At 48.1% G+C, this 15555-nt stretch overlaps 1 protein-coding gene across 3 annotated transcripts in view; it reads left to right on the forward strand.

Moving 5' to 3' along the window:
• The first annotated feature begins 405 nt into the window (after positions 1 to 405).
• Positions 406 to 15555, forward strand: part of PDE9A (phosphodiesterase 9A) — a 59332-nt gene continuing 44182 nt past the window's right edge. For 2 of the 3 annotated variants that reach the window (XR_011679667.1, XM_071430206.1), the window contains exon 1: positions 419 to 846. Coding sequence is in view for 2 of the 3 variants with exons in the window: in XM_071430206.1 (XP_071286307.1) it covers positions 778 to 846 (69 nt within the window). In the remaining variant the exon portion in view is untranslated. Of the gene's footprint in view, positions 847 to 15555 lie in introns of all 3 variants that reach the window. The other variant, XM_071430207.1, reaches the window with a different exon arrangement.

A 15555-nucleotide genomic window follows, 5' to 3' on the forward strand; every position in this document is an offset into this window, starting at 1 on the left:
CAAATTCCTTCGCCACGGGGCTGGCGCGGATGGCTGTGGGCGAGAGGATGGGGTTTGTGGTTTCTTCGCGCTGCTGGAGCTTACGGGGGGGGGATAAAAGCTCCTTCTGTCCTGGTGATGATAACGGGAGGGATGTGGAGATGGAGCTGCTGAGTTTGGATTGAGACGGTGCAAGCCGTGGCTGGCAGTGGGTGTCTGAAAGGACACTTCCAGCACAGGGCATTTCCAGACGGGAGCCTGTCACTGTGCAGGCAGCTCACCAGGAGAGGCACTCACTAATAATACCGTCCTATTTCAGCGTAAAATCAAATTATATCTCCCACCACCCCGGTAAAGGGGGATTTTCCTCCTCCGCAGTCCCCCCGGGGGATAAATGCCACTTGATCTCGTGCAAAACAGGAGCCGGCCAGTCCCAGGGTCAGAGCCCGAATGCGGATGCCCAGCAAGTCTCAGCCTCAAAGCCACAAAGAGGGGTTGTTGCTATGGGGATGGAGAGGGGGCTCGCAGGCAGCATCTGGAGCCTGTGCCTTTCCCTGTCCGAGGCAGCTGGGTTCGGAGGGAAGCAAAACTAAAAGGAGGTGGCAGAGAGAGACGGAGGCACAGCAAAATGCATGCATGTTAGAGGAGGGACCTTCCCAGAATGAGAGTACAGTGGGATACAGAAGAGCGGGGACACCGAACTGTCAGGCAGCGGTGGCTCGGCTGGCTAGGACAGACCTGATTTTCTGCTCTGATTGACACTGGGAACAAGTCCGGTGAGAGCCCAGCCGCAGCAAGATGGGATCTGCCTCCTCCACTTACCGGCCCAAATGTATTTATTTGGACATTGATGGAAGAATTCAAAAGGTACTTTTGCTGTTTTTCCGGCTGCGGGCGGCGTTTGCTGCGCGGCCGATCCCGGACGGGCTCCGCATCCCTTTTCCAGGGGAAGGGGGGGGATCCTGCGTGCCTTCTGCTTTGTGCACGGATGTTTATTTAAAGGGGAAGGGGAAGCTGGCAGAGGGGAGGGCTGGGCGCTGCCAACACCGAATCGCTGCCAGCTCTCCCTGCCGCCGTGGGGATCCTCGGTTTCGCAGCCGCCTCGGTTTCCCCTCCCGGAGCAGCATCGCGCTGTGTTTACAAAGTTCGGCCCGCGGCGAGGTTTCCCCCGCAGGCAGTGGGAGCAGGAATTGAGCTCGCCGAGCTCCCGGAGGTTGGTTCTGCCCGTGGGCACCTCGCTCGGCCCAGGCAGTGCCCGGCTCTGTGCGGTGCCGGGGCTGCGGGACCCCTCTGCCGCCCTGCCCAAGTTAATGCTCGGTAACGCCGATAATTCAAACTTTCCCTGCCGCTCGCCTGCCTTGTTTGGTTAAGCACGGTTCACAGCGCAAGGACAAATGTGTCCTGGCTAAAAGGGAGAGCTCGCACGCTGTCGGGCTGACAGCCCACTGCTTTTAAACACGAACAATGCCGACGCCTTTCTGCAAGCCTTTTTTTTCCCCCCCCCCCGCTTCTCTTTGTCAGCGGTTCTTTGGCCACAAACCAAGTGCCTTTTCTGTAACAGAGAGCTCCAGAGCAAGTAAACTCTGATTTGCAAAATTCACATCACTCTCGCCTTCCTGCTCCAAATTTTCGAATTGGTTCACCCAGCGTCGCCTTTTGGTTTTAATTTTGTAAAGAAGCAGCAGCGGTGCCGTGTCCCTTCCCTGCCCTGTGCTGTGTGAGTGAATGGAGAGCTGCTGCTCACAGTCCCATCCCACCGCACTCCTCCACACTGCCCTGCAAACCCACGGCCACTGCTCAAAGTCGCGTCCTCAGCAACAAGACCTTGGAGAACCCAGATCTGTGCCGGGTTCCCCAGAGAAAGCTGCTCCCCTTGATCCATCTTAGACGTAGCTTAGTGATGACGGTCCCTGTGCTGCCGTGAGATTGTCCCTGCCGGCTCTGCTGAGCTGAGGGCTCTGATTCTCTTTTTCCAGGGTTTAATAAATTGGTTGTTTAATAAATTGTGGCCCCCGCAGAAGCGCGGATTGAATGGAGCCTCCTGGTACCTGTACAGTTCAGTACAAAAATGGTACTGAAAATTTTGTACTGAAAATTTTGTACTGAAATTTCGAAAGGGTGGGGAGTGTTTCCATAGATGTCGGTAATGCACAGTGTTTGTCATCTATGCTGGATTTAAAAAAAAATAATACAGCATTTCTCCAACCAGCCTCTGGAGAGTACTTTTAACTCTAAAGGCACGGGAGAGGCACAGTCACATGAGCAAGCAAATGCAAACTCGGGCAGCATTAAAGGGGGTTTAATCTCGGTAAATGTTAACTGTTTCTTTTGTCAGATGTAAAATCCCACCCGCGTAATGTTTGGAAGGATTCCTGAAGTAAAAATGCCGTGTAAATGGGGTTCACCCAGCGGTAAGCAGGGCATAGCTCAGATTCTCCTGCCTTCTCAGTAACATCATTAGAAAGAAGCAGAAGGGAGGGGGGGAAGAAAAGCAGCAGCCCTTAATCTCCCAAGGAATGCAGCAGTGGAGGCTTCTGAAGGGAACTCATTAAATCAATGCTAAGCTTCTTTTCGACCAATAGCGAGGAACGAGCTTCATTATAGCAGCACTTGTTGAGTTTGAAAGGGCTCAGCTCCAACCCCAGCTGGCCCTGCTGGGCGCCGTGCAGTAGAACCGAGCATCCTACCCCAGCTCTGCTTGTGGCTGCAGCTGCTCAGAGCCCATTCTTGCGTTTCCATGGCCTCATCCTGAATTTCCACCGGTGCTGCCGCAGGGTGTGCTGTTGGCTTTGGGAGGAGGAGTTGTTCCACCTCGGTGCGGGGTAAAGGAAGGGACAAACCCGGCTGCCTCCCGCGGGACCCTGTGCCCCGCAGGTGCTCTGCAGCAGGAGAGTGCAGCTCAGCTAAGTAGGTTTGTGTGCTGGCAGCTCCAGAGGGACACAGCAGCGAGGGCAGAGGCACCTGGTGGTTATGAAAGAAGAGCTGGCTGGCTTTGAAACCCTTCCCAGGAGTTATTAAAATAAAGGAGGCACCATCAGCCCGCTGGAAAGCAGGACCACGCCGGTGCCAGCACGTCCCAGAGGAAGGGCTGAAGGCCATGTCTGTCTGTCACAATGTCCTTGTGGGCCAAATGTCCAGCCCAAAATGTCCAGCCCACAGCTGGATAACCGTGTGGAATGGTGGGTGAGCAGCTGGCTCACAGGTCAGGCACAAAGGGTTGGAGGGAAGGGGCTGACATCAGGCTGGTGTCTGGTCACTGGTGGGGTTCTGGAGGGCTCCTCAGCACCCTCATCAACAATCTGGGCACAGGACTCTAATGAATACTAAATAATTTGTTGATCACACTGAATTGGGAGGAGCTTTTGGCTCCCTCAAGGCCAGGGAGGCCCTGCAGAGAGACCTTGACAAGTTTGAGGGCTGGGCCATCACCAGCTGGATGAAGTTCAACAAGGGAAAATGAAGGATTCTGCACCTGGGATTGGGGTAACCCTGGCTGTGTGCACTGAATGGAGAGTGAGATGCCAAGGACCAGCACCAAGGAAAGGGGCCTGGGAGTCCTGGTTGAGAGAAATTTGAACATGAATCAGCAGTGCCCTGGCAGCCAGGAGGGACATCCCAGTCCCAGGGCCATCAGGACATCCAAGTCTTGGAGCCATCAGGCCCAGCATGGCCAACCAGGCAAGGGAAGGGATTGTCCTGCTCTGCTCTGGGACAGCCTCACCTCGAGTGCTGGGGGCAGTTTTGGGCACCACAATATAAAAAAGTCATTAAACTATTAGACAGTGTCCCAAGGAGGGCCATGAGGATGGTGAAGGCCTTGAGGAGAAGCTGTATGAGGAGCTGCTGAGGTCACTTGGTTTATTCAGACTGGAGAAGAGGGGACTGAGCTGAACTGACCTTCCAGAGGCACAGCCAGGCACAGAATTGCCTTCACCAAAGCTGACCACAGCCTTGGGCTCTCCCCCAGAGTTGGCTGAACTCCTCTCCAAGCTGGGGCAGCTTTAGGAGGGACCAGAGGTGGCCCAGCCCAGCAGATTCCACCTGTGAGACCCCAAGCTGGCAGAGGTATGGTCAAGCAGGGAGGGAATATCAAAGGCTCTGGGATTACAACCACACTCCAGCTCCAGGGCTCTGCACAAAATAACTTCAAAGAGGTCACTTGTTCTTGGAGCTGGGTGAAAAATGAAGTTCCAGTGTAACCTTCTTCCTATCCAGCACCCACGTCAAGGGACGCACACCTGGGAGAAACAAGGGACGCACACCTGGGGGAAACAAGTGCTGCTCAGTTTATTTATTTATTTGTAAAGGATCTCTTGGGATTTCTGCTGGTCACAGTGACCCCAAGATACATTAGAAACTCTCTTTTCCCTGCCCAGTGCTCGAAGAAGGAGTCAGAGCTCTTCACTTCTCGTTCTCAAAGTTGTTTATTGTTCCTTATCTATAAAATTCTTTCTCCTGACCTGCTGAGGTCCATTCAGCAGGACAGTCCAGGCACTCTGCCTGCCCCAGGGCAGTGTTATCTTTTTATACTAAAAACTATGTGTACAATGTTTACAGTTACTTCCCAATCCCTATCACCTATGTTAGACAGTGAGCTTCTACTCTAAACCAATCCAAAAGTGCCAACATCACAGCAGAAGATGGAGGCCAAGAAGAAGAAGGAGAAAAGCTGGACATGGCCAGATTCCTCCATCTTGTCCCCTGAACCCCCATTCTAAAAACCCCAAAATCTACTTTTCCACCCTGTGATAAATTCACTATCATTCTACCTAAACTGTCGTGGCTTGCAGATCTTCATCTAAGGTTGGTAACTTGTCCCACGGGTCATAATCAAGGCCACAGGGGTCTTGGGCTCTGTGCCAGGGTCTCTGAGCCCCTGGCAGGGGTCTTGGCAGTCCAGGACAGCCAGAGGGATGTCCTGGGTTCCAACAAGGATCTTCTCAGCCAGGAGTCCATCTCCCACTTGCTTGGACACGCAGCTCCCTCTGCACTGCTCAGGAGCAGCTGGGGCTGAGCACACAGGGGCTGAATCACCTCTGTGTGCCAGCCCTGCCCTGCTGTGCTGCCAGGCCCAGGAGAGGACAGCAGGGCAAGGGGAGGAAGCCCTGGCTGTGTTCCATGTAGGATAAGGTGATCTCAACAAACCCCCATGGGCTGGGATTTCTCCTCATTCATGGAGTGCCACTAGATGGGGTCAAGCACCCAAACCCCCAATATCCGTGAAGAAGTGCCAAATTTAAGCCAGATATTTAAGCCAGATCTGGAGTCTTATTTTCCTTCATACTGTTATTAACCCTTTGGCTGCGTTTTGAAGAAATTTTCTTACTGAGCCTGTTTTGAATTAAAAATCCACCAGGAAAAAAACCAAAAACCAACGTTCTCCAGCTCATGCCCAATCCTTTTTTCCATGGAGAAACTAGTGGGAACATTTTCTTTTGACCTTTGAGATTTAAATGGTAGCAGAGCAGAACCAGCCAGTGGCCTTATTCCCAGCAGGATGGCTTCATGGCTCCCCTTTTAAAATGTCACAGGCTAGTGGCTTTGCTTGAAGAGTTCATCTGAGAAAAATGTGTGTTTCAAGAGGATTTCTGTTTCCAGTGTCTTAATCAACATCATATTTGTAACAAGTATGGAAAATCAGAGAGCTACAGAGCCTGAAGTAACTGGAAAAAAAGAAGAGGACTGTTGCCTTTGTCAAGGATTCTATGAAATCACTCAATAGTATTTTCCTCAGAAAGCAAGTAAAGAATTTTGGAGTAGTTTTGTTGGTTTATTGAGTCATTCTGGATGTTAAGCAGAAAATTTGCTTCTTTTTTCTTTATTTTTTTTTTCCCCTCAAAGAAATGCATTGAGTTCAAGCTTTCTGGGTGCCTACTGACCTGGCTTGTGTTGCAGGACACTGAGCCATCCACAGCCATTATCCCTCTTGGTCTGAGGTCCCCAAAGAAGAGGACAAGGCTCAGACTGAGCTTTGGGGCCGTGGTTGTTGCATCGAAGCATCAGCACACAGGAATCACTTCTGTCACGTGAGATTTTCCTTTCAATTACAGCAGCAGCATCTGTGCTATGAATGCCCAGATTCTAGCAAAGCCAACAGATTTTTGCAAGGCTCACCAGGCTATTTTTAACCAGCAAAACCGGATTCAGATGAAGAACAAAACACGGCTGAAAAAATAATGGAGTGATGATCCCTTCGAGGCGATGAAGCGTTTTTGCATCCCCACAACTCTTTCAGCACAGCAAGGCAAGCCCATGGAGCCCATGCTGTGTCTGTTTGCACTGGGGGTTTAGGGGAACACCCTTCCAGCTGCCAAACCCCAAAGGGGTGCCCAGGATGGGGTTGATGGCAGTCAGGACATGGGCACCTCTGGGGGCTGCTCAGTGCCACATCCTGCTTGAGCACGGTGAGCTGCAGGAATGTTTTTGTGGGATCAAGGCCATTTGCTTAATGCTGGCAGAGATCTCTGGGTGTGGGAGGGAAAAGGTGGAACAGCCTGAGCCTGGCCAGGTCTTGGCTGGCTTTGGCTTTCTCACTGCAGCTGGCCCTGGTGAACTCCAACTTTACTCGTTGTAAAGCAGCACCAAATGAGCAGCAGGTTCCTTGAACTCTGTCACATTGCAGCACATAAACATTTTAAGGAGTAAAAATGGCTTCAACCCATGCTTTTAAAAATGTGAAAGATAATGTCACACATGGGCCTCTCTCTCCTCTACTGCCCCTTCTCCTTCCTCCCCAGGGGGGGATCCTCAGAGCATTTAGAGGAACAAACCATGAGCCCAGCACAGCTCTGTAATTCCAGCACAGCTCCAAAATTCTTCCACACCCATCACCCAGCAAGGTTTGTTTACTGCTGTTTATCTTTGTGAAGTCACAGTCAGTATATTGTATTTATTGCAGTTTATGTTCACACTAGTCCAGACAAAGTGTAAGTTTAACACTCTCAGTCTAACACTTTTCTCATAGGTAACTCTGGTGTTACCCACAGGTTCAGAGCAGCCAAATATAACTTATTCTCCTCATGAACAACTCTTCTGGCTCCTCACAAACAAGACAAAATCATTCTGTTTCTAGAACTGCTGCCTTAAGTTTTAGCTTTCAAATTTTCCAGATTCTGTACTTCATTAGTACAGAACTCTGAACTTCATATAAAGTGTTAGCAAGTTCTCTTTGCAGTTTAATTAGATAAAACAATCCTTTTCCAGCCCCAGAACCAAGGACACCGTTGCAGCTTCAGGCCCAAAAAGTGAAAACAACAGGGAACTGAAGAGAGCAATCTGGGAGGATGGGGCTGCATAACCTGGAGCTGTAATTGGACAATTAACCCCAATATGGAAATGGACCAAAACTTATAAAAGTATGAAAGGTGTGATCCAGGAACCCATCCTGGGTGTAGCCCCAGCCAGGCTCTTGTACTGCCCAAGATGCATCCTGTGAAGGCCTTTTAATAAATCCCTGCTTTATTCATTTAACTCTGTCCAGCTTCTGTTCCAGGCAGCCTCTCAAGGCATCAGAACCTTCCTCATGAACTTGCTTATATGGATTCCAGTCAGCCTTTTGCTGGTCTCTCCTCAAACCTGCTTTTGCTCACTCCATTAATTAACAGTTTCCTTCTAACAGTCCTCTATTACCCACCCAGTTCCAATGTCAGACTTTAATTGTGTGAGCAGCTTGGAAACAAGCACTTTCACTCACAGCTACTGAGAACATTTGGTGCTAAAGCATCCCTATTATCCAGTTTACAAAACATTTCAAGCCTCATGCCTTCGTGTGCTGCAGGGTTAATTGCACTTAGAACTCCATTAGCAGCAAATGTGTGCCCTTCTTGTGTTAAGAAAAGCCAGAATATAGACATTTGTGTTGTTTGTTAAAGGTTGAAATAAATAGTTTTATGAAATGTGTTTATTTTTGCTGCAGGAGATAGGGAACTTCCAGCCTGGCCCCTCACAATCAGCCTTGCTGGTTCCTGGTTGTGTTCTGCCATTAATAATCAGTACTGACAGATGCAATATTTGCAACATGTCCCTTAGTACAGTCAGTAGGTTGCACAAGTCTCTCCTGAATGTAATCTCCCTTTTTCTTTGAGCCCTAATGGCTCTAAAGATCACTGAGATGCTCCTTTGCTCCCAGTGGAAGATCCAACCTCTGCCATGCTGCCCCTCTCAGTGACAACCTGCAGGGCTGTCCTGGCCTCACACACCTGTGGCTGCATCATGCACATTTTTCTTTCCTAAAGAGAGGAAAATCTCTTTTCCCACAGCTCTCTTTTCAGAGATGTCACAGGGGTGGGAATTGTGACTTGACACATGCCACATGCCTTGGATCCTGGTGTATCAGCTCTGTCTGGCAGCTCCTGCTTCCTAATTTAGGGCAATGTATAGGGAAAGGAATGGGATTGACCCTGGTTAACCACAAGGGAGGGATGGCTGCTCCAGGAGAGTCCTGCAGTCACTGGGGGGGCGGGTGGCATCTCCGGGGATGATTCATCCCACCCCAGAGGGGGTTTTGGGGACATGTGGGCTGATTTGGAGATTGTCCTCCTTTCCTGCTGGCAGCAGAGGGCACCTGGCAGAGAGGCACTCGAGAGAGGCTGAGCCTGGGGATGGTTAAAGTCACATCAAACAAACCCCACATGGACATTTCGTGTCGAAATGAACATTCTAAGCCATGTCCCTGCTCAAAACTGTGTGAATCAGCAGGATTACAGAGCTGTGGCTTTGGGGATAAAATATCTGCCACCCTTCCCATCCCCTGTCAGAGTCAGTGTTTGAAGAGCTCGGGGGAGTTGTTTTCATTTTTGCTCAGACCCTCAGCTGAGGGCTCTCGTGTTCTCTCCCCCACTCATGGACATGCACACATGCTCTGGTTTTCTGCTCTTCTCTCAGAGAAGCTCCCACTGCATCAAACAGATGGCAAATCTGGCAGCCTATTTTTAATGCTCCTAACATTCGAAGCTCAGATAAATGAGTGGTTTTCTGAATATCAGCTGTTAATTAGTGCCAGAAATAAAAAAAAAAGAGACTGAGAGTTTGGGTACAGTTGGGCTGGTGCTATGTTTGTATCTGAGTTTAAAGAATGAGAAAGCTGGAGTGTTTGTTAATATGGGATTTTAGGTAAAGCTTCTTTTGGGTATTGGGGACTATGACAGAGAGGACACCTATGGATGTTTTTTGAGGAAGATCTATTTGCTTACAGGTCGAGAAATATGAATTCCTTCCAGTGTTTCCTACAGAGAGATACCTGGATTGTTCTGGATTGTTTTTCATTTTATTATGGATGACAAACACTTCTGGAAAGACAGGGAAAATCACAATGAAAAATTTCACATGAACCTTCTGCCTTAATAGTTCAAAGATCCTCCATGAAAGCTGCTCTTGCAGAAACAGCAGCGATTTTCACAGTCCATGCAAGATACATAACTGAGTTTTACTAGAATCTTTTCTGACACAGTATCCCCCATTCTCATCAGTGAAAGACTGTAATTTAGATGGTTTAAAGCCTGCAATTTCAGCCCTGACTCTGAACATTGCTCACTGAGCTGAATGAAAGCCACGACCAAGTGCTAAAGTACTGAAGACAGCAGGTTGAAACCAGAACAAATGAAGTAGAACTGGAAACTGAGGGTACACTGGCTTAAAAAATATTTTTACATTATCTATTTAGGAATTGTACTAAGGTAAAATAAAAATAATCAAACAGAAATTAAATTCTTGGAAGAATACCCAATTACAGACAGCAGATCAGAACATGATAATGTTCTGGACAGAGTTTGCTGTTTACAGAGAGAATTAGTTGTTCTGAGGATCAGATATAGAACAGAAATTGGATTTGTAAGCTGTGTTTTTACCTATCCTATCTGAAAGCAAAGTATAATGTGATTATTTGTAAACTGGTAGGCTGCAGAGCCTGTGCACAATGGTCCTTTAGTAAAATCTCCATCACAGTCCTTAATCTGAGCTCCTCTCCAAGTGGGGAAGCCAGCCCAGAGCACCAGGGCTCTTAATCCCTGCTCTTCCCAAGAGGGGTTTTAGATCCTTGTCCTAGACCAGAGGTGGATACTGTGCATTCAGGGACAATAGCTCCTTATTTCAGAAGAAAATGTTTCCAAAAAAAACCAAAAGCAGAACTGTTTCCAGGAAAGAAACCAATCCCACGGAATTGAGGGCCAGGCTAGGAACCAGGCATCCCATCAAACTGTGCTGTCCTACTTTGCAGTCCCTGCATGCCTCATCAAAATGTTATTTCCACTCCAAAAAGCCTCAGTCATTATTCATTCTGCTTTTCCCCCAGTTGCATCACATTGCTTCCCAAGGCACACAGAATATTGCCCTCTTAAATGGAATGGCTGCTCCTTGATCTTGATGGAAACTCCTTGGCACAAACAAGTTAAACATTCAGACAAGGCTGCTTTTCCTGTCTTTTTTTTTTTTTCTACACGTGGTAGAATCATAGAATTGGGTTGGAAGGGACTCTTAAGGGTCTAATTCAAGCCCCTGCAATGAGCAGGGACATTTTCAAATTGATCAGGTTCCTCAGAGACCCATCCAACCTGGCCTTGAGTGTTCCCAGGGATGGGATATCCACCATCTCAGAGGTTTTGATAGCAGCAGCAAGGACAGAAATATGAAATCATGTTAACTCTCAAGGGAAAAAAAACAAAACAAACCCTGTTTGCAGATGCTGCATGACTTTCCAGGAATCCAGCATTTTCCTCCTGGCGCAAGCCCAAGGGAAATGCAGATAACAGGGTTTGTATGTGGCTGATTTTCTTCCTGGCAATTAGCCATCAATCTGCAAGCTGAAGCAGAGGCCTCTGTTTCCCTTCCCCACGTGGTTTGTCACTGCTGTGACTCTGCTCAGACCTGATTTCAGTTCTGCCTTTGCTTTCAGCACCTGAGTCTCTTGTGTGTTGACTTGCAGGAGACTTTTGTGCTACCAGGCAATATCCGAGTGCCTGTATCCTCTTTTTCTTCATCCCTGGAGGTTCATCCCTGGGATTTTGGGCTGATTTGCATGATTATGCACTCTTAAAATGTGTACTATGAGGAAACCTGGAATTCCATTACAGGGAACCTTACACATGCATGATCTTAGCCCACTCCCAGAGCTGGAGGAGCTGCTGTGCTCTCCCAACTCTGGCCTCTGTTAAGCAAGATCTCAGTCTTCTCCTGAGCAAGGACATCTTCCAGCACCAGGCATGAATGCAGGGAATGAGGTCCTGTGAGTGATCTCAGCAGTGGCTTGTCACCCACAGGGTCCTAAGCAAGATGTGGGCCAGAGACAGCTGAGACAGGTCTGAAGGGAGATTAAATTTGGGGATCAAACTCCCAGACAGTGCCAGAAATGTGTGATCATGGAGACTCAGGCTGAGCAGCAAAGGTCTGGGGACACCTGCCCCAGCAGGAACATCTCTGTGCTGGTGTTCACAGGGGTCCCAGCATGAGGGAAGAGATGAGAATCTTGATTCCATGTTTCAGAAGGCTGATTTATTATTTTATGATATGTATTATATTAAAAGAAAATTATATATTAAAACTATACTAAAAGAATAGAAGAAAGGATTTCATCAGAAGGCTTGAAAGGAATAGAAAGGAATGATAATAAAATCTTGTGACTGACCAGAGAGTCTGAACCAGCTGACTGTGATTGGCCATTAATTAAAAACAACCACATGAGACCAATCCCAGATGCACCTGTTGCATTCCACAGCAGCAGATAACCATTGGTTACATTTCATTTCTGAGGCCTCTTAGCTTCTCAGGAGAAAAAGATCCTAGCAAAAGGATTTTCCATAAAATATGTCTGTGACACATCTGCACAGGGCTGGGTGAGATGTTCTGTCCCCCAGTGCCAGGGCTGCCTGTCCTCAAAGCTGCAGGTCACAGGACAGCCCACGTGCCCCACACGGGTGCCACCAAAGTGTGGCCACCAGCCAAGTGTCCCCACATTGCCTTCCTGCTGCTGTCCCCCCAGGGGCAATGGACTGCAGGCACACAGGATTCCTGTCCTGTGCTGGCGCCATCAATAGCACCCAGGGCTGTCCTGCCATCCTCCAGACCACATTCCAGTTGTGTTCCATCAGCACAGCTGGCATCTGCTGGGAGCACAGACCTGGGAACAGGAACAATTGCACATTCCTACAGAACATTTGAGGCTGGCTGCTGGGCTTTAGAGCACAAGGGAGATGCTCAGAACAGCTCAGCAGGCTGCAAAAAAAGGAAATTTTAATAGCATGTGCTTTTTGATTAAAAAAAAAACAACCAGCTGAGGACTAAGAACCATGAGATGAGTACGAAACTGCAGTGGGTGATTCACAAACCCAGTTTTAGCAAACCTAAGTAAAAATGCCAAGTATGGAAAACTGAAAAGCATGTATGAAGATGGCTCATGATCTAGTATCACAGCCTTTGTTTCTCTTCCCACTCTTTCACTACTCCATGGAGTAAAAGGAAACATTAAAATTCATCCTCAGTGTGTTGAAAGCCCCTACTGCTTTCTATGAGTCAGGCCAACTTTCTTACCTTTAATGCTCCCTAATAATTTTTTTTTATCTTTTCCTCTCCTGTCTGTCCTGGTCAATAATAATTGATTTCCAGAATAAGAAACCTCAATACCTGAAATAGCACTCCTGGCACATCACAAGCCTTTGGCCTCTGTTCAGCCACAATTAACATCATCTGCCCAGTTACTGCCTGTACCAGTTGTACTCCAATATTCTGCCAGTCAATTTCAGCAGCTATCACTCTGCCAGGATGCTGGCTTCTGCTAGGAGCAGGATTTCAGCCCTCTGTGAACTCCACTGGCTATGTTTTATTGCTTTGATTGCTTCTGTGCCTTAATAACCAAGGGTCAATCTTGACTTTTGAGACACACCCATTTCCCCAGCAGCAGGGAGTGTCCCAAAGAAGGCAGGAATGATGACTCTGACTCCATGTTCTCAGAAGGCTAATATATTATATTATATTATATTATATTATATTATATTATATTATATTATATTATATTATATTATATTATATTATATTATATTATATTATATTATATTATATTATATTATATTATATTATATTATATTATATTATATTATATTACATTACATTATAGAAAGGATACTTACTGAATGCTAAAAAGATAATAATTAAAACTCGTGACTCTCTCCAGTCTTGACACAGCTTGGCCCCAATTGGTCAATGAGTCAAAACAACTCACACCAGAATCCAATCAGGCAATCATCTGTGGGCAAACAATCTCCAAACACATTTCACATGAGCAAAACACAGGAGAATGAGATAAGAATTGTTTTCCTTTTATCTGAGGCTTCTCAGCTTGCCAGGAGAAAAATCCTGGGCAAAGGGATCTTTTTCAGAGAATGTGAATGCCACATGAAGGTTTTGTGGAGATATTGCCTGGAGTAATTTCACTGTTCTGGGGCAGAACACAGGGAAAGTGGGTGTGAGTGTAGGTGTGGGTCACAGCCACCCCTAGAAGTGACCACCACCATCCTCCTCTGTGCCACAAAACCCCTGATGCTTTGCTCAGGAGTGAGAAGGCTCCTCCCCACCAGTGAAAACTGAAAGCTGGAGCTTTGCTGAAGTGTCTGTGCACCGCCAGGGCAAGCCAGGCCTTGCTGTGCTGTCCAGACTGTCCTGGTACTTCAGGCTGGCATGCCCTGATCCCTGAGCAGGCATTAGCAGCAGAGCACACCCTGGGGTCTCCCAAAACTCCCCCATTTCCAGTGGCAGAGCTCTGGCTGGCAGCCTGTGACACCTCCAGGTGAGGGACTTCCCCTGCAGCCTGAAGGGCACCTTGGAGGAGCAGGGGAACCATTGCTGTGACAATTTAGGAATTAAAGCACCTGAAAGTCAAGGCTGACATGGTGAAGCTGCAGGCTTAATTACCTCCTGGCACCTACACCTTTCAGAGGAGGCTTTAATTAGATGATGATTGTAATTTTTCCAGTGTGGTCCTCACTGAACACACAGGGCCTGCTCAGTCTGGGAGGGTGGCTGCAGCCCCCCGTCTCCTCCCAGCTGTCATCCCAGGTGACACATTCCTTATTTCCTAGGTCACCAGCCTCCAGGTTGCTCTGTGGGCATGCACACCCCTCATGCCTGTGGTGGGTGGCCACAGAAACTGTGCCTGAGAATGTGGGGTGGTTGTGAGGGGTGGAAAATCACATTTCTGACACTCACAGGGAGAGGAGAACTTTGACCTTGATGTCCTTGATCATCTGCAAAATGCAAATTTCTTGTTCCTCCTGAGTTTTGCCATTAGGCCAATCTCCACAAGTGCCTTTGAGCTGCTGCATCCTGAGCCCAGAGGCTCTGGGGCTCTTTTCCTGTGGGATGTGAGAGGAGAGAGCTGCAGGGCGGGGCAGGGAAGCTGCCCCTCTCCACACCACTGCTCCCCCCTGCCATCCCATCAACACCAGCAGCCTCTGGACAAACCATCCCCATTGGATAAACCATCCCCACTGGATAAACCACCCCCACTAGACAAACCATTCCCACTGGATAAACCACCCCCACTAGACAAACCATTCCCACTGGATAAACCACCCCCACTGGATAAACCACCCCCACTAGACAAACCATTCCCATTGGATAAACCATCCCCGCTAGATAAACCACCCCCACTAGACAAACCATCCCCATTGGATAAACCACCCCCACTGGATAAACCACCCCCACTGGATAAACCATCCCCACTGGATAAACCACCCCCACTGAACAAACCATCCCCACTGGATAAACCATCCCCACTGGATAAACCATCCTCACTGGATAAACCATCCCCACTGGATAAACCATCCTCACTGGATAAACCACCCTCACTGGATAAACCACCCCCACTAGACAAACCGTTCCCACTGGATAAACCATCCCCACTGGATAAACCAGCCCCGCTGTTTGCTGTTCCTGGCTTTCAGGAGAGTCTGGCTGCAATGAGGCATTTAATTTCCATGGCAAGTTCAAAGCTCCACCATAGTCACTGAGAGGAGCTCAGAGTTGCTCTGAGGAAAGGGGCACAACACTGGCAGAAGCATTCAAGCCCCATCCTTCATTCTCATGTCTGCAATTTATTTTTATTCCACCCACACTTGCTTTTTTTCACTGGCAGCAGAGATCCTTTTCAATGGCTCTTTTCCCCAATAAATCCACTAGGAACCAGATTTTGGTTTAGAGCACTGGAAGATTCAATAGTGCAACGTGCACCTAACAGAGTAGATGTGGGTTTGGATTGGGAGCAACCTCAGGGACCTCAGTCACAAGGACAGACATCCTACAAACACACATTTATTGGAATAGGACACTCCTCATGCAGAGTGCTGCTGTTGAATTCTTGAGTGTTTTTCTTTCAGAGGCAGTGCGCTGTCTCTTAATCCAACAAGACATCAAATTAGGACTCCTGGGTTCTGTTTCTGGCCTGCCACTCACCCATGATAAGATACAGGGCAAGTAATTTAACAAGCTTTAGATTACAGAGTTTAAATATTGCACTGGGGCGTAGTGAGACTGATGGGAAGTGCTGTAATGGTATCATTAAAGTGTTTTCTGACTGCAGAAGAAGCTGGGAGG

This window comes from Agelaius tricolor, unplaced genomic scaffold (genome assembly GCF_023055355.1).
Source record: "Agelaius tricolor isolate 1412-34295 unplaced genomic scaffold, bAgeTri1.0.p SCAF_7, whole genome shotgun sequence".
Lineage (NCBI taxonomy): Eukaryota > Metazoa > Chordata > Aves > Passeriformes > Icteridae > Agelaius > Agelaius tricolor.